Source organism: Misgurnus anguillicaudatus, chromosome 2 (assembly GCF_027580225.2).
Source record: "Misgurnus anguillicaudatus chromosome 2, ASM2758022v2, whole genome shotgun sequence".
Taxonomy (NCBI): Eukaryota; Metazoa; Chordata; class Actinopteri; order Cypriniformes; family Cobitidae; genus Misgurnus; species Misgurnus anguillicaudatus.
In genome coordinates, this window is record NC_073338.2 from 13,915,372 (window position 1) to 13,934,259 (window position 18,888).

General features: G+C 38.1%; 2 protein-coding genes across 3 annotated transcripts in view; both read right to left on the minus strand.

Moving 5' to 3' along the window:
- Positions 1 to 192: 192 nt before the first annotated feature.
- Positions 193 to 6,616, minus strand: LOC129441798 (uncharacterized). Its single transcript, XM_073873047.1, has 6 exons — positions 6,520 to 6,616; positions 5,172 to 5,231; positions 4,791 to 5,024; positions 4,484 to 4,701; positions 4,232 to 4,391; positions 193 to 1,293 (listed from the first exon to the last, which is right to left on the minus strand). Exons 3-6 carry the CDS (start codon positions 5,002 to 5,004, stop codon positions 1,124 to 1,126), a joined length of 762 nt encoding a protein of 253 aa, XP_073729148.1. The 5' UTR covers positions 5,005 to 5,024; positions 5,172 to 5,231; positions 6,520 to 6,616; the 3' UTR covers positions 193 to 1,123.
- A 2,300-nt stretch (positions 6,617 to 8,916) lies between these two features.
- dis3l2 (DIS3 like 3'-5' exoribonuclease 2) overlaps positions 8,917 to 18,888 on the minus strand; it is a 30,511-nt gene continuing 20,539 nt past the window's right edge. For both annotated transcript variants that reach the window (XM_073873051.1, XM_073873053.1), the window contains exons 14-21: positions 16,234 to 16,313; positions 15,860 to 16,043; positions 15,578 to 15,667; positions 14,997 to 15,141; positions 14,669 to 14,799; positions 14,175 to 14,279; positions 12,864 to 12,968; positions 8,917 to 10,855 (exon numbers count right to left, since the gene is read on the minus strand). In XM_073873051.1, the coding sequence (XP_073729152.1) occupies positions 10,751 to 10,855; positions 12,864 to 12,968; positions 14,175 to 14,279; positions 14,669 to 14,799; positions 14,997 to 15,141; positions 15,578 to 15,667; positions 15,860 to 16,043; positions 16,234 to 16,313 (945 nt within the window). In that variant the 3' untranslated portion in view covers positions 8,917 to 10,750. The remainder of the gene's footprint in view (positions 10,856 to 12,863; positions 12,969 to 14,174; positions 14,280 to 14,668; positions 14,800 to 14,996; positions 15,142 to 15,577; positions 15,668 to 15,859; positions 16,044 to 16,233; positions 16,314 to 18,888) is intronic.

The following is an 18,888-nucleotide window of genomic DNA, read 5'->3' on the forward strand; positions in this document are numbered from 1 at the left end:
CATTTTGTCTCAAGATTGTCACACCAGTATCGTTTTTTGTAAAGTATGTGTGTTTGTATAAACTACTTAAATGTCCTAATTCAACTAAGCCTATATGAGTAAGCAAAACCCCATCCGGGAAACTGCCCCTTAAAGTTTTAAATGCATATGTTTTAACAGTTTAAGCAATGCAATGTAATATGCATATAAAAGTTTGAATGGACACGATTTCGGATTTATTTTATTAAGGCAGCTGGTTACTAAATGGGAATCCAAACTGAACGATTCTGAAATCAAACTGAATAAATGTAGGCCATTAACTACACATTATCATCTACCTTTTCCAAATCTTTATGTCCAGTCTTACTACATGTACAAAAACAGTTAAATCCTTCAGTATTTTAAACAAGAAAAATTGATAGCAGTCTGAACAACACAGTAACATCAAAAACAGATCATTTTACAAACATACTAAAAGCTCTTGTTTAAGATTCTTCAAACCTTTTGATGCAAGCCTACACTGTCAGAAAACACCAGATTTAAGAAGTTTGTAATCTATTAGCAAACAATCTGTTGTACTTAAGATTAAAATGTTTAAACAAAATATGTATCAACATGCAAGAGTAAAATAGACTAAAATGAACGACTTAATAATTTACTAAACCTAAATAAAACAAAAAAATACCACTGGTAAAGCATTAAGGATATGTACTGAAATTAAATAAACATCCTCAAGTATTTTGTATGAACAGTATGTTTTAAAAAAAAAAAAATGCAGAGTAAATGAAGTTTCATATAGAAAGCTACTAATAATGCAGAATCCAAAAAAGAGCCAAACTACCACAACCCTTACCCCTAAACTCACCCCCAGCTTATCCAAATAAGATCAATATTAATACCAGAATCTACATTGCAACTGTTAAGTACTCGTATGTGAAATGTATAATTGGAAAAACAAAACAAGCAAATTCAAAGTGTAGTGCATAGATAAGATTAAATAAAATACTGAGCAAAACTGGTTAAATATAAAATATTTACAGATGTGCAAACGTGTTGCAAAAAACAAAATACAACGTGGAAAAGATGTTAAGATACGGATCCGTTTTTCTTTCTTTCATGTCGAGTGCACATATTTCATCTTAAGTTATTCCAGATTCACAACTGAAAATGAGTTTTCAGCTTTAAAATTTTGCAACTGCATTCGCTTTTTTCTTCCACCCTCACGGTCACCAGCCAGATGAAACCAACGTTTAATAACATTTTCAACCTCCAGCTCAGTTGCCTGTGTACACGATGGATTTCTTCTTACAGCGTCTAGAATTGGAGCATTCACATAGTTAAAAAAAGGGGAGGTATTAAAGGAAAACACCACAGTTTTTCAATATTTTACTTTGTTCTTACCACAACTTACAGGAATGCGTATTTAGTTTTTGTCCAACTCCATTGACTTGTATTAGATGTGCTGTGAGGTACGCTATTACTCCGCACTGGGAACCTTGTTTGTATTCTTGCAATTGGCAAAGGTTGATTATCGCCACCCACTGGGCTGGAGTGTCTATTATTTAAGCTCTCAATGGAAGAATGTACGGGTGTGAGGCGTTTGGAAAAATAAGTCCACAAGTTTACAACGAATGCTAAAACAGCTATTGGAAAGCATCTTTTGCAGCGATTTTTGTGTGAGCATATCAGTGAACACCCCTGACCACTCGGTGAGTTTCACGTCTTTGTAAACGAAAGCTTAATGCATTTTAGGAAGGATTGTTCCGGTGCACCTACACACCTATTGTAGAGGTAGTGGGTGATAAAACAGAAACCAAAAATTCTCGGGGCAGCCACATATGTCGAACTTTCAGTCAAAACTGTTTTATTTCATCATAAACAATTTGAAAACAGGGCTTTAAGTGTAAAATACCAAACTTGTCCTTTAATACAGTTACTTTTTTCGATCTTTGATAAGATGTCTGTGCAATATGAGTTCACTTATTGGAGAAATAAAAAGCTTGCCACTAGCAAGTAGCCTACTCAAGCCCGGGTCTCTAATGCTCAATCATAAGAGGTAAATGTTATAGGCAACCAAGTATCTCAAAGATGTTTGTTTTTTTAATACTCATTAGTGGTGTAATGGTGCATTCCCACCAGTAACGGTAGAGGGGGCAAAAACGTGCTATTTGCGCATAGTTGGACGCTTGAACATTTGAGTTCACTCGTGCGTGAAAGCCGCGTGTGAAATTCTAGTCATTCGAGACATTCATGCAGAAATTTGCGTCATGGGAGGGGCTTCTGCGCCTCCGCCACTCCGCTCGCTTCCTGTAATGTAATCGCATCACTACTACAGCAAGGTCCTGACTGGTTAACATGGCACGGAAATCCACCGAAGTTCCGATTTTTCAACTCTGCCGTTTCATTCGCGCCGCACTTACCGCGCCTCAGGATGCCTAATCACGTCTTTGCATTGACTGAACATTAAAATCACTCGCGCTTGCCATGTCTACCGCGTCTGGTGTAAACCCTGCATAACGGATCGCAGTTGATCCGTGATCCGTATAGATCACGACCCATGGTTCGGCTCGCATGCAATTCGTGGATTAATACGCAAATTTAAATAGGATGAAAGCGTTTCAAAGGCTTGCAAATGTTAACACTAAAGTGATTTTAAACAATTTAACCACAAAATGGGCTAAAGTGAGCAATTTTCTGGACGCACATGTGGTTGAATGTGTCCGGTCCAACTGCAATTAAACGTGATTATCCCCATGCCCTTCAAAGATCTGAACTCTTAATGTATAAACTCTAGAGAGAGTTGCGCTACTGTGTCTCATACTATAGTCCATTAAAATACATTTGGTGAATAAAGCACTGAAAAACAACGAAATTTTCACTTTATGTTTATACAGCATCTTCTTCATGAAGCGTCGTTTGGAATTCGTCCTCCGTCTGTGTGTGCGCGCGTGTTTAAGTGCACCCAAAAGTGTATACACGGAGAGACGCGTTTCAAAAAGCAAGCGAACAATCTTTCTGTTCTTGACAGGACACATACACACAAAATGATCTCGAAATACCACAGTATAGACCCCTTCACAGTTTACGTCACAGGGGGTTCCCACTGCGCATGTCGGGGTCAGAAAAGTCATTACAGCAGATAGAGTTGCGTATTATTTAGTATCGTCAAAAATGCCTACTTGCGTCGTGGGCTTTGAAAATCGCACCAGGTCTGCCGTTAAGTTTTTCGGGATTCCTGCAGAACCTCAAAAACAAAAAATACAACATCTGCGGCTGCAAGCAATTAAACGTGCAGACTGAGACAATGAAAAGATCAAAGAGGTTTGTGTTTGTAGTGCTCACTTCATTTCAGGTAAGTCATCATTTTTTCAGCCCTGTTAGATTAAACTACAAAGCCTAAATGGTATGAACAGTTTGACCCCATGCTGCGCACGCACCCGATAGTCATTCAATGTTTACAAACCTTGAAGGGGTCTATTCTTTTACTAAAAAAAAAACTTTTATTTAAGTTGTTTGCCCATAAATTACATGGCAGAAATTGTCCTTGTCTTAATTAATGTATAATGCTGAAACAAATGTAGGCATGTCAGAATTATGCCGCTTACATAATGTAGCCTTTTTTAATGTTTGATGACAAGATAGAGACTTAAGGAAAATTATGTAGACTAATAATTTAAGTTTAATGTCCTAATGATCAGCCTACTTATTTGTATGTCCCACAGCTGACATGGAACGTTATTAACCAGTTCGGGAACATAATTTTTTTGTTCTAACCGTTCAGGAACGGCTATTTTAATGTTGAACCGAACACCGGAAACATGAAAACGCTGTTTCTGTTCGTAACAAACCAATTTGGGGAAAAAATCTGGAAAAAGCCCTGGTCGCCACGTTTTATTTTGTGCCACCATACTTACTTGTGTACTTACAGTCTTTAAATAGTGAAAACATTTTTTGGTGGCTTCTAAATTCATCCCTTGGATCCTAAGGAATGAATGGGGCTAGGCTAAATGCTAACACATTCACGACGCGCTGTACAAAGATTAAGTGTATGCATTGAAAAAAGATAGTTATGTATTAATTAGCCGAAGTTGAGGTAAGAACATAGTAAAATATTGAAAAGCTGTGGTGTTTTCCTCTAAACCATTTACAAAACATCACCAATCCAAAAACCAAGAATTTTAACCTTTAATTTATGATATGTAAAAACAAGCACAAGCAAGTTTCCAGAAATATTGACAACAAAAGCACTTACCAATCACAACACTCTTAAACTCCAAATTATGGAAAGGTGTTTTCCCATTAACACCTTTCCAGTTCACAGTTTTGGCAAAGTCGTTCTTTATTGCCATTTTCATTATTCGCCAAACTGTGTCCTTCACATCCACACCACCCAACAATCCAAGTTCAAGTACCTGAAATTTTTTTAAACATGTTGTGATGCACTACAACACACTACATTCCAGACTAGAAAAGCATACAGACATGCACAATACAGGTAACCTACCACTTTTCGTCTGGTTTCTGGACACGATCGAAGATCGTTTTCAAGCTCAATTAATGAACTGAGGTCTTCAATGGGAAAACAGCTTTGATTTAAAGGGTCCTCTTCAAAGTCTGTGATCTCTCTGACATTGTTTGCCTGCAGATCATGAACCATCTCTATTATGCTCCTCTGTTGCTCCATAAGAATTTCTTGGTTTCTTACCACTTCAATAAGAAGCGCTAAAACATTAAAGACAGGAATTGTAAAATTACAACACAAGTTTTGCTACTATTTACAATGATAGACTATTAATAAAAGAAAACCTTACATTTTATGAATGGGTCACAGCACGAGAGGTTTTTTGTCTGGAAGTTGGGCGTTTCCTGATGCCACTGTGACTGAACACTGCTGCCTGCTTCAACTTTTGATTCAGGTGGAGATTGAATCTCTTTCCCCAAAGATTCAAACATCTTATTGACTCTTGTTCTAACAGCCCGTTTCCTAATGATATTACGTCTGGTGTAGGCCCACTTGCTGTCCATACTTGCATGTAAATAGGGACCTGGAGTAATTTAAACATTAAAATAAACCAGAAATTAACTGCATATACATATTAACGGCATATAAAGCCAAGCGAGTATCGTGCTGCTCAGTAGAAGAATGTGCTACATCTACTTGTTAGTTGAAATTTATAAAAGTATTAACTTACCTTAAAAAATAAAAATAAAAACTCCACAAGACCAAAACTAGCGAGTAGCGCTGAGAAGCAGTTTGCGGCAATAGTATATTCCTGCACAACCGGAGGCTGCAGTTTTATGACCGCAGTTTTATGACCGCAGTTCTATGACCCTACGTTTTTGTGACAGCGCCACCTACCGAACTTCCGCAGTTCTGGGCCCCTGGTGGTTTAGTTTTTAATAACGTTTGTACATAATTATATCAATATAGTAATCTCACTTCTATTTCTAATATGATATGTGAGAGGAAACGTTGTATATAGCTCATTAACGTGTCAGCTCCGTACATTTTGTCTATTCTGAATGTGCTGCTGCTCAGCTTACTCAAACACATTTATTTTTGTACATTGATTTATTTTATTAAAAGACCATTTATTTATATCCCGCCATAAATGTAAGTCATCGCGGGATGGCAGCTCCGGTGTTTTGTCGAGGTCTGTTCCCCCTATGTTTCCCTTCAGTGTAGTGTTTTTATGGCGTTTTTATCACGTTATAGGTTTTATTATTTATATATTTAAAGTTTTAATGGCTACTGAGATGTATATGTGTGCATTTCTGTAATGCATCTGTATTGTTCTTAATGGTAAGTCAATTATTTTTACAGTATGAATCATATTATATGTATAATATTTATTTAATTATGTATGCAAACATTTCATTTTTAAAACAACCAGTAAAGGAAAAAAAAAAAGAAAAAGACAGGCTATATTGTAAAAGAAATACCCTAATAGAAAACTGTCAAATGTATGAAATATTTAATAAATTGTATTATAAAATACATGATATTATGCATTTTTAGTATAACCAATTCAAATCTTTAATCTTTCTAAATGTAACGTGATGAAAACGCCATAAAAGCACTACACTAAAGGGAAACATAGGGGGAACTGAGTTCGACACAACACCGGCTTCCCGCATACAGGATTTTGCCGTCTGGCCGCGAAGAGATGAGCATAATCTCCTGCCCTGACTGCAGATGGGAGAGACTCTGCTCTGCTGCACGAGGCCGCGTGCTTTGGTATGGGGGTGGAGCCCACGGAAGGAGCGGTAGCTGCTCGTTGAGAAGACTGAATGATAAGTGCTTTCAAGTCAAAGTCTCCAAAAAGTCTCCAACAATGCCAGAAAAAGTAGCTAGATTTGTCGCTAATAAGTCGCTAAAGGGGTCTGAAAAGTCGCTAAATCTAGCGACAAAGTCGCCAAGTTCGCAACACTGCCAGTTCGATAGTTGGCGCTGTCACAAAAACGCAGGGCCACAGAACTGCGGCCACAAAACTGCGGTCACAAAACTGCAGCCTCCAGTTGTGCAGGAATACCCTTCTCGTTTGCGGTTCACCTCCACAGAGCGCGACGTCTGTGTGTATGTAGGTAAATATTAGCATATGACTGCTACGCAACTTCCGGGGCTTCTGGTGGGCGGGGCAAGTGCGGTCCAAGGAAGGTAATAGGCTTGTTCGGCTTCATGCGGCGCCGCAAGAACCGACAGCCGGATGACATCAAAGTACCGCGAGAATGATTCAAGAAATCATATTTTGTCTCGCTCTCTCGATACTTTGACGTCATCCGGCTGTCGGTTCTTGCGGCGCCGCATGAAACCGAACAAGCTTATTGTTTTTGTATTTTAGCTCTGATAAATTCTGTCGTTTTTCGAAATTAACCCAAAGTATTCCTCTCAACAAATATTGTCAGTAATATTGTGGTCAGTTAAACAAAATGTATATAGCGACAAAAAACGAACACAACATACACAACTTGCCTCTAGTTAATATTACGTTTGTGTAGTTATAAACTATTTTTTTTATTAATTATACACAATATATACAAATTTCTCTTCGTGTTTTGCCTCTAAAAAAACAATATAAAAAAATAATACAAAATAAAAGTTTGTGTTTTGGTGCATTGTGTGTAATTATTATGTATATATAAATGCACACATATATAAATAGAAAACATTTATTTATGTATACATTTTTAAATGTATATATAATATAAAATATATAGTTTAAATTCTAAGTATATATATATACCAGAGATGGGACCAAGTCACACATGTGCAAGTCTCAAGTAAGTCTCAAGTCTGAACCTTCAAGTCTCAAGTAAGTCCCAAGTATTTTTTGTCTTGGGCAAGTCAAGTCAAGTCAAGTCACAGGCTATATCAAGTCAAGTCAAGTCAAGTCCTGTAGTAGGTCAAGTCAAGTCCAAGTCAAGTCACCTTATTATTGTAATTTTACCTGCAGAATCTGATCTTAATAAAGTGAAAAGACAAGATATACAGTAAGTAACTATCAGCAAATTACAATAATTTGGATTTGCATTGTAAATACTCATGTTCAGTAAAATACATCATGGAATCAAACAAAATTGTAACTTCATAAATTATTTATTTTTCACTTCTGCCAACCTTGTTTGAAATGTTTGCAATTTTCAACATTGAGTCCATAAAACAAATAACAGCTTAACATCCAACAGACTCCTCTCTGAACACTTCCCTCTCTCTCTCTCTCTCTCTCAAACATAGTTCACACACACACACACACACACACACACACACACACACACACACACACACACACACACTCTCTCTCTCTCTCTCTCTCTCTCTCTCTCACACACACACACACACAAGCTCTCTCTCACTCACACACACTCTCTCTCTCTCTCTCTCTCTCTCTCTCTCTCTCTCTCTCTCTCACACACACACACACACACACTTGTGTAATGCTCTGAATGCTCAAGGCTGCGCCCAGAAAAACGAGCGCGTCGCACCGCGTGCGCGTCTCTTCCGTTCGTGCGCCTACATATGAAATAACGAACTTGAGCACGCAAAAGACGCTTACAAACTTAGAAAAAGTAGCCAAGTCTCATACCGCTCAGATCAAGGGAAGTATTTAAAAAAAAATCTAAATTATTTTGCCCACATTTGTCCCCAACATGGTATAATGACTCATCATTGATGAGGGTTAATGGCTACTTTAGCTATTATTACATTAGCTATCTACCAACTAACCAGACATTAAAAAAATGACAAGCACTTACTATGGCTCTTCAAATGACGGACAAAATTGGAGGTTGTCACGTGGCTGCCCGTGATTTTAATGTTGCATGTCTTGCAATGCACTGTTCGTCTTTTGACATCTTGTTGAAGCCGAAACCGATGACCCTCGGTACCCCTCCGACTGACATGTTGATATCTGATCTAAGTGGGCGTGGTGTGCGTAAGGTACGAGAGCTGATAATAGTGTCGTGATTCAGTCATGATAACGCCATTCTTAGCCTGCGCTCAAGCTGCGTCAACTTTATTTTTTTTAATTATTTATATATTTTATATTCAAACTGAAAACATGATGTGATTAACACTCAAGTCATTCAAGTCATTGTGTCTCAAGTCAAGTCAAGTCCCGAGTCTTTAACTTCCAAGTCCGAGTCAAGTCTCAAGTATTTTATTTTTTGTCAAGTCAAGTCACAAGTCACAAAAATAGCGACTCGAGTCGACTCGAGTCCAAGTCACCAAGTCACAAGTCCCCATGTCTGATATATACACACACACACATGTAAATATTTATATACTAAATTACACACAGTGCAGATACATATATATTATGCAAAAACAAACTTTATTTTTGTATGCGATTAATTTTTTAATTTGGTCATAACGTCGTTCCCTGTAAAATGTCGTCATTTAGTTGACGTGCATAATAATAAAAAATTAAAGACGTCAAGTTGCATGATGACCAAATATTATTTTTTATTTTGACATATCCAGGATATCCAGTTATAATCTTAGTCTTGAATACAGAATGAATTATGAATGGTATGAATAATATTTGTTTATATAAAGACAACACTTATATAAACATTTAATTATGAAATATATTTAAATGAACTAAAACCTAAAATACAAAGAATAATTTCAATATTACTATTATATTACTTATATTACGAAGTACACTGTAAAAATGGCTGGGTTATTTATGACCTATAATGGATAAATATTGGACAGACCACACTGCTGGGTTAAAATTGACTGAAGTGCTGGGTTATTATACCACATTGTTGCATTACAACAACTCAACATAACAGACAAGCATGTTAAAAATGCAAAAAAACCTTGTAAACCTACAAATATACAAGTTAAATATATACTTAAATATAGACATCTTACACTATACAAAGAAACTTTGTTGTGGTGTAGTTGATTTTTTTTATTAGTTTTGCAGTCTGCATCACATGTTGAATTAATTATTAGCCAAACATCAATGGATTTACTCACAATACATGTAATTTAGGACTGCAGTTTCGACCAATAAATATGCACTTATATCAAGTTTGACACCTACAGAAGTGACAACATCACAAGCCTTTATATGCAGCTCAGATATACATTAATACTGGAGCATGACAGCTTACTGAAAAAATGAATGTAACATCATATACAGCTGCTGTCTTACTATGGCCTTTTTAAATCCAACTGACAATGCTTTGCTTTAACTCCTGTAATCGGCCCCAAGTCTGAAATTTGACAGCATACAGGAGATAAGAAAATGGCTAAATAAATAAGAACACAGTTAGATCAAGGAGTATTTAGTTGCTGTATCCAACGTGGTCCAATCATTGGCAACAACACTAATATTATATTAACTGTATTATGAGATTACAAGTTAATATTAGATTCCATGTGCAAAAAATCTAACCAGAAGATTTAGCATTAAATTAAATGCCTAAAAATGAGATAAATTACACATTAAAACTGTTTTATCAAATAACTTTAACTAGTTGATATTATCTGTCAAACAGTGTGCAAGCTGAATTTGTGAAATGCCTTATATCCAGAGCTCCTCTGTCCCCTGAAGTGTTTTTAAGAACAAAAACAATTTAAAAAAAACTAAAACAACAGTAAACAACAGAAGATTTTAAAGCTCATGTTAAACAAAACATTAAAAAAATAAAATTAATGGTACTTGCCATGTAACCATGCAACTACACAGCCGAGCCACAATAATTATATAAAATCACTTATTAAAATAGCCTCTTCGTTAAGGGATCAATGCTTCCCATTGGGAAAACAATATAATCATTAACATATTTGCAACTTCTGAAGTTGACAAAACACCGTTTGTGAAGTGATCATTCTTCATGCAAAGGCTACATAATAGCATTTTTATATCAAAAACAAAATAATGTCCCATAAAAAGCACATCATGCTGACAGGATCTAAATAAAATTACAACTAAGATTCATCCAAAAGGAGAAATGACTGGAAGCAAGATTAAATTATTTGGCAGCGTCCCTGAAAACGAAAACTTCCTTTTACACTTCCTGAGGCTAAAGCTAAATTTCCCACAAAAAAGGCACATGCAACATTTACAACTCAAATAAAAACTTAAAATTTGTAAGCAAAATTAAAAATCAGATATGAATCTTTTAAAATGGAAAAGACATGTGCTTTCATAATAAATCGAAGAGCAACCTGAATCACCATAGGTCTCTTCTGGTTACGAAATTATTGAAACCTGCGGAAATAAAAGTGTTAGAGCTAATTCATATGAATGAATGTTTATGAACAAGGGTTGTCTGAAGGTCTCTTCAGCACAGCGCTGTATTTCATTGGAGCTCCATCTGCCTTCAGCTGAACATTCACAAGAGTGAAGATGGAGATCTCCTGCAGAACATAAAGACACCATTATGATCTGCAGCACAAATAACTATGATGTACAGTTTGCTAGAGTGTTTAGTTGTTAGCATCTAACTTTGGTTTCTAGATACGACTCACTACCTTATTTAAGTTCACAGGACCATTTTATCATAATGTGGCATTCACACCAGACTCGGAAGAGGCGGCAAGCGCAAGTGATTTATATGTTAAGTCAATGCAAAGACTCAAATAGGCATCCTGCTGTGCGGTTGCCGCTGGAAACGCGCAAGTTCAAAAATCCTAACTTTGGCGGATATTTACGCCGCGTTAACCAGTCAGGAGCATGCGAGCGGAGTTGCAGGGAGTGACAATACATTCACATGGGGCGAAAGCGTTAACGCTTGACGGAAGTCTCCAGCGTGGCCAACAGCCAATCACAGTGGCCGCAACCTATGCTCCGGTCTTCCATAAATGTAATTGGCTGGCTCTGCCTAGATTATTTGCATAAGGCAATCTGATTGGCTGACACACGCGTTGCCGCTGGAAAAGTTGAGCAATGTTCAACTTCTGCCGCGAACAACGGCAGTGACGCGGTGCGGACGGATCCACAATTCAGTTCGGCAACGCATGACGTCACCCATTAAAAGTGAACGGGAAGCGTTAACGCTTACGCCCCGTGTGAATGTACCGTCAGCGGAGTCGCAGTAGCCCCACTCATGACGCGACTTTTTTGCATGAATGTCACGATGACTAGAATTTCATGCGCGAATGAAGCGAGTACACTCCAAATGTTAAAGCGTCCAACTACGCGTGGTAGATGTCAAACATGTCTGATGTGAACTCACAGAGTTTACACGCTTCATTCGCGCGTGGAATGCTAGTCATTCGATACATTCATGCGGAACCAACAACCCTCCTTTTCGAAACGCTTATGGCGCTTTTCCATTGCATAGTACAACACGGTTTAGGTCACGTCAGGTCGTGTCAGCTCACCTCACTTGGCTTGGTTAGCTTTTCTATCGAGTTTAGTAACACTTCGGAGTGGGAGGGATTATAGGCGTTTCGTTATATTTGCACTGCCTACTGTTGAGACATCATACAAGTGAGAGCTTCGTTTGAATACACCCCCATACATTTATTATTTCTCAGTCTGCCACAAAATTAAAATTGACCACCAAAAATAGATGTTTACACATCGCGTTTATCACTACACCTCTGTCTCACATGACAGTTTCTGAACAAACACCAGTGGCATCAGTGAAGACAACCTAGTGAAGAAACGGACTCTATATAGCGGTTTGTTCATTTAGGGCTACTGTAGAAACATGACGACAACTTCCATGTAAGGGGACTCGCGGTGTATGAAGATAAAAACGACTCGTACTAATATAATAAAAACAATACAATTCATTATGTAAGGTCTTTATACACATTGCACATTTTTATAATAGCATATTTTTATAAAAAACATTAAATATAATAAAGAATCCCTCTTGAACAAGCTGGCGAATTTATAGTGTTACTCACGGGTGCTATTAAAACTATTAAAACCCTGGGTGAGGGGTTTGTTTAGGTTCATACTACAACGAGCAATAATAGTGATGCTTGGCTTAGTAAATGCCACTATAGCAGGTTCTGTCTTTTACTGTATCTTAAAGGGATAGTTCACCCAAAAAATGAAAATTCTGTCATGATTTACTCACCCTCGTGTTACTACAAACCTGTATTCATTTCTTTGTTTAGCTGAACACAAAAGAAGAAATTTTGAGCAACGTTTGTAACCTGATCATTTTCGAGCACCACTGACTTCCATAGTAGTATTTTTGGCTACTATGAAAGTCAATGGTGCTTCCGTTTCCCGCTTCTTAACAAAGATTTTCCTTTGTGTTCAGCAGAACAAAGAAATTTGTTAATCTCTTATAACAGCAAGCTTTCTTAACAATCTACACCTAAATTATACTTCTGAATAAAATATCTTAACAATATCTTGATAAAGCAATGATAGGAAAATAAAATCTGTGTGTGGAGTTTGCACCTGCTGTATGAAGTCCTTCCTTGGGTCATCTGATTCCCAAACAAGCATCATCTCGGGTTTCTTCCCAACTTTATGGAAGTGGAACGTCTTCAGTCCCTCTAATGACTTCATGAGAGAGACAGCAAAATGCATTATTAATTATGTCATGCATTATTCGTAAGAAATGTAAAAAGTTTTTACTAATTACAATACAATTTCATGGCTTAATACTGTTTATTTTGTAATAAACGTTCAGTATTTTACTTCATGCTATGTTTTTTTTTTAAAGTATTATTAATAATTATTGATAATTAATTGGTTATCGACACTGTCAAAATCCAGTATGGGTTGACCTCTAGTTCAGTCATTTGAGCTCTGTTACCTACTGTGCAGTGACGGGTGGTGACTGCTCACCCGAATATGTGTTCGGAGCATCATTTGTATTGCTCGTGTTTTCAAAATATGTGTTTGTTGCGACATGTGAACCATGTGCATGTGTTTTATCAAAATAAGTGCCTGCTGCATCAAAACAGTTCATGACAAAAGAGACGCTCACATTCACAAAATACACACAAGACACTCTCTTAACAGTAAACTCTGATTACGCATGAGATTATGTGAGTATCTGGCAACGCGAGCATCTCCTCTATCATAAACCCCCTGGACGCATCTGCAGCAGGCACTTATTTTGACAAGACACGTGATGCACACATGATCTCTCAACTCGCAGAACACATATTTTGAAATTACGGACCACACACATGATGGGCTACATACATGTTGTGATGAACTTTGCATCGTGTGCCCTCGAAAAAATAAGTCACCGGCCACCACTGCTACTGTGTAACATGCAAAAGAATCACCGGCTATATGAAAACTACTATTTAGACCCAGACAGGGTCATTTGGTTAGTGAACTACAGTAATCTCACAATGGTTAAAGCAACACTAATGTAGTTTTTTTACCTTTAAATAATGTCTCTAAAATTATTTCAGTGATAGAACAACTTGTAACTGGACAAATTGTACTGTTGCTGCAACCTGAGCAACCTCCTAGCTGCTACAAGCACACTCTGAAAGTGGCGATGGAGGGTAGAGCACACAGCCCCGCCCCTCCCCCTGCCTGCAGAAGAGTGTCTGATACCAGGCACTGTTGCGCTTTTCAACCATAAAGGGGTGAGCTGTAAGTCATTTTTACATGGAAACTACATAGTGTTGCTTTAAATGCTAAACTTCTTACTTTCTCCTTAAAATGCATTCTTTTATTGTACAAATCACTTGATTACCTTTGAACAATGCAAAGTCAAATATGCAGATATTAAGACAGACGTACATTACAGTAGATTCGTTTCTGCACTCCATAGCGAAGCACAAGCACATCAAAAGACTGATCCAGAACTCCCATGACCATAGCTTCAGAGTCCAGCGGTCCACACTCCTGTAAACAACAACACCACCACCACACTCGCTCATCAATACATGCTGTAAGATGCTTTATCCACTTCAATTACAAAATTATTTAAAAAATTAAAATGCGTTGTGAATGTTGATTCATTCATTAAATGTAACACCACTTTTAAAATCACATTCTTTATACGCTCAAAAGGAGTGCACAAAAATGCCATCACAACAAGTTACCAGTGGGGGGCGACAATTAATTGGTTATCATAAGCTTGCGAGACAAACTTGCTAGATAATACCACTATGAGTTTATGGTAAAGATCAAATATAAAGCATGAATTACTCTCCTAATGCCCATACCTGGTAATGTTTTTTTGTACTTGCACTACAAAGTGTTTGTCAACATACGTTATGCATGATAGTTACCTTCACAAAGACCCCAAAGAACAGCTCAGAGCTCAGCTCTTGAACTCTCTTTGAAGCGGTCTTCCTATCATTGCAGAGGGACGCTTGTTTGTGAACGTCCTCCCCTCCGAGACCCAAACGCGGCCCGCAATCTGACAGCAAAGAGAAGAGAATTCGTCATCATTTAGCAATAAAATATCCCATGATATTCTCAAGTCATCCATGTTAGCAAATTGACCAATGACTATGCACACTTGGCATACTTCAATTATTGATAATGCAGATTTTCTGTTACCAAACTTGTGTAAGTGAATCAACTTCGTTAGTTAGAGACACTAAAGTAACTCACTGAGGGAGGCGGCCAGTAGACGATGCACTATGACATCAGCGTAGCGTCGTATAGGGGATGTAAAGTGCGTGTATAGAGGCACGTTCAGAGCGTAGTGCCGAAAGAGCTTCTCATCTCTCAGTGCTCCTGAACAGAAATACACCGCCATCTAAACATGACAAAAACATAACCGAATCCTTCAAAACCTCACAGTATTACTATCAATGTAAAGAACATTCTGTGATGATATAACTTTGATATCTTTAAGGGTCATGTCAAATATTGAGATGAAAACATGAATTCTTAACACCCATGAAGGCATACTTTAAAAACCATATCATGTTTGGTCATATTGTATAAATTTGAAAAAATATTTTTGATATGAGTCAATGCACGAGTGTTATACACCCCATGAACATCTGCAATAAGGTATGTGCAAGAATGAGACAACTATTGATCAGCATGCAAGAATTAATCCCATGTTGTCGTAAAAAAGATAGCATCCAACCAAATCCACCAGTGCAACCAGTGGAAAAGTTAGTCTGGAGCCGTGTGGACACATACAGTATAAATACACAGATTGTTTAATTAAAGCACATCTTCATCTGCATCGGCCTGGAGCACATATGCGTGAGAACTTCCTTCCTGGCTCCGGCGTACTCATCATGACCGAGGTTTTCATTCAGACTCCGCTGTCAAAAACAATGAACATGTTTGGTACACAATAACAACAACTTGATCTCTTAGCTCTTCCTTTATTTTCATTTCATGTTCACGGCTTTTAATATCACATTTGTTTTAAACAGCTGTGCTCACGGGCAACATTATATGACAATTAAAAAAAGTAGTTAGTAATATTAAAATCATGAGTGCGAGACACTCACGTGCAGATCTCCAGATGAGGAGAAGTCGATGTCGATGCCCATCTGGTCGCAGAACTCCTGCAGGTCATTCACCATCTTGCTCTGAGGCGGCGGGTGTCTCCGGAGGAGGGCCAGTTCGGGGTACGAGCGGTAGATCTGATGGGCCACCGCCATGTTCGCCAGCAACATAAACTCTTCCACCAATCTGTGTGACAAAAGACATGTGACTCACTATAGATGTGTTTAAGCACATTATTTAATACTGAGACAGGAAGTGAAAACTTCAAAAGCTCCGAGCCAAACAAAGCTGCTTTTACATAAGCGTGAGATCGCTTGGCACTAAGAGGTTTATTATAAAACCCACAGATTGTGTGTGTGTACGAATTCTGGCTTACTTGTTGCTGTCCCGATATTGATAGACGTAACAGCCCTGAGGCATCCCAGACTCCTTGTCAAGAGTGAAAGACAGCTTCAACTGCAATTGGGAAATGCCAACATGTTAAAATACTCAGTAATGATCATATTCAACATGTTTAATATCGTTGGGAGGATGACTGATAACAATTGGCTCTTGGGGTAGGAACACATCAAACAGACTGCGTTTCCATTACAGATTTGCGCAAAACTTTAGCGTTATTTTCTAAATGTCGACAAAAGGCTATTGCCAAATGACGGTTTTCAGTAACCGATGATATGCGACTGAAACATAGTTTTTCCTCGGCATCATGTCGACTGATGTTGGTAGGTTTACTAATAGCACATCCATCGCAATAAGCATTGGGTCTCATTCACTAAGCTTGCGTACGCACAAATTTGTGTGTGAGATGTGCGTAAGGATGTTTTCGCAAATAAATCGTGATTCGACAAAAACTTTCGTATCAAAGTGTCTTCTAATTGTGCGGAAAAACAAACTTAAAACCACTTGTACGTAATCTACAATCAAATACTAGGCTATAATTATAATGTGTATGATAATGTTGATATATACAATTTACATGATTATATTTTATATTATAATATGTTCTGTATTATATATTATTATACATGATCTATATTATAATTATATACATTATATTATACATTATTATAGCCTACTTATTGTTTCTACACGTATAAAAGAAGATGCACGTAATGACAAATCTTTCACGCTTGATACGCTTTCCTTCCTCACTTTTTAAATCTCTATATAAAAGCATTTGCTCTTGCTTCTTTGTCAAACTGCTCTAAAATTTTCTGTGGACTAGTGCTGCGCTGCGGAAAGCCCTTATATGGAGCTGGTTTGGGCATGTTTTATGCAAATGACCAACCTCGTGCACACGGCCGCTTAAAGGTGGAGTGCACAATGTTTGAAAGCCAATGTTGATATTTGAAATCACCTAAACAAACACGCCCCTACCCCAATAGAATCTGGACCTTCTTTTAAAAGACCCGCCCCACACATACGCAACCCAGCAAAGATGTCGGTTAGTAGACACGCACCTTGGCTACAAGTGTGTTTTGTCGGCCCGTCTCCTTTTCCAAAGCGTTTTCAAACATTGTGCACTCCGCCTTTAAAGGCGCTCTAAGCGAATCTGTGAGACGTCACTTTTTGTTGATGTTTGAACTGTTTTCAAACAAACGGAGCGTAGCTAACTCCTCCCCCTCCCTTCCGTGCTTTCATGAACACGCCCAACCCCCACCCCCAAATCCTTCTTGTCGTTTATTGGCTGGAACAATTTGTTATGTTTTGTGGTGCTAGGTTCGGCCACTGTGTGTTTATTGCGGTTTGTGGTTCCTGGGCTGTCTACAGAGATCGCGTTTTTTTACAGTTTGGTCAGCGGACAGGCAGCAAGCAGATAGTGAGGAGACGTTTGCTGTATGTAACAAAAAATGTTTTATGGTCTAAAACACGTGAATTCGCTTAGAGCACCTTTAAGTAGAACACTCATAATTCACTAATGTAAGAATACAAGAACAAACTCATGTGCATACGCATGTGTTGTGAACTAGGCGGAAAGTTTTCGTGACAATTGTGTGTATAAATACAAAAAACGTACGCAATTATTCGTGAATGAGACCCATTATTTTTAAGTGAAGACGACATAATGGTGCGTTCGCAAATGAAGCATTAAGCACGAGTGATTTACATGTTAAGTCAATATAAAGATGCGCTAGAGTTGAAAATTTGGAACTTTGATGGATATTTGTGCCGCATTAACCAATCAGGAGCTTACGCTAGTAGTGACGTGATTACGATGTAGCGAGTCGAGGTGGAAATACAAAACATCAATGGAGGACAAAATCATCGCCACTGTATGTGGACACCTGGAGCTTTACGACACATCTTCGTACTTTAATAAAAAATGGAATAAAAGGATCTTACTTGGAAGAAAGTGAGTGAGTCATATGGTCAAATGGTAAGGCAGGTGGGCGGAGTCGGGAAAAGATCACAGCGATTAGCAATTAGCAACATGACCAACAATCCAATAAATTCTCAAATGGACAAATTCAAGTCCAGCCCTACCTTTTTTCATTTCAGAAGCTGTTTCACTTGGATATACGTCACCACGGGAAAACAAGACAATCGATTCTTCCAATTCATGGCGACTTTAATGCCAAGGAAAACCTCTTATACTTTGGAGCAGACACGTAATGAGGTGTTTCTGGGAGGTAGTACGTAATGCGTCATCTTTAAATAATGATTATGTGACTTATGCTGGTTTCCAGGCAGGTTTTTGTGCCCGTGAATCACGACTTCAAAACCACGACTCACGAACTGGGAGTACGCGTTCCAGGCAGCCTGTAACCCGTGTTTTTCCAACCTTCTACCCGTGAAAGTGCACTGGAACGGTAGTCAAACTCGTGACTACCCACCCGTGAACTCGTACTAGATTGATGTACTCCCAGTTCAGAGTCATGAGGTGTGGTTTTGAAGTTGTGATTTACGGGTTACAGGTTGCCTGGAACGCGGCATTCCTTGCATCAGGTGACCTGGAAATATGAATAAACTGCTTCCATTGTAGTTCTGCGAAATACTCCTTTCTCAAATTGCTTCACACGGGCGTAAACAT

What these genes read in the sequence shown, in the direction of transcription:
- LOC129441798 (XM_073873047.1), bottom strand. Translation starts at nt 5,004, where the DNA reads ATGGACAGCAAGTGGGCCTACACCAGACGTAATATCATTAGGAAACGG. An exon ending in CTGTGACCCATTCATAAAAT is followed by an intron (nt 4,702 to 4,790) that starts GTAAGGTTTTCT and finishes TTAATGTTTTAG; the next exon opens with CGCTTCTTATTGAAGTGGTA. An exon ending in GTTTAAGAGTGTTGTGATTG is followed by an intron (nt 1,294 to 4,231) that starts GTAAGTGCTTTT and finishes CTCCAATTCTAG; the next exon opens with ACGCTGTAAGAAGAAATCCA.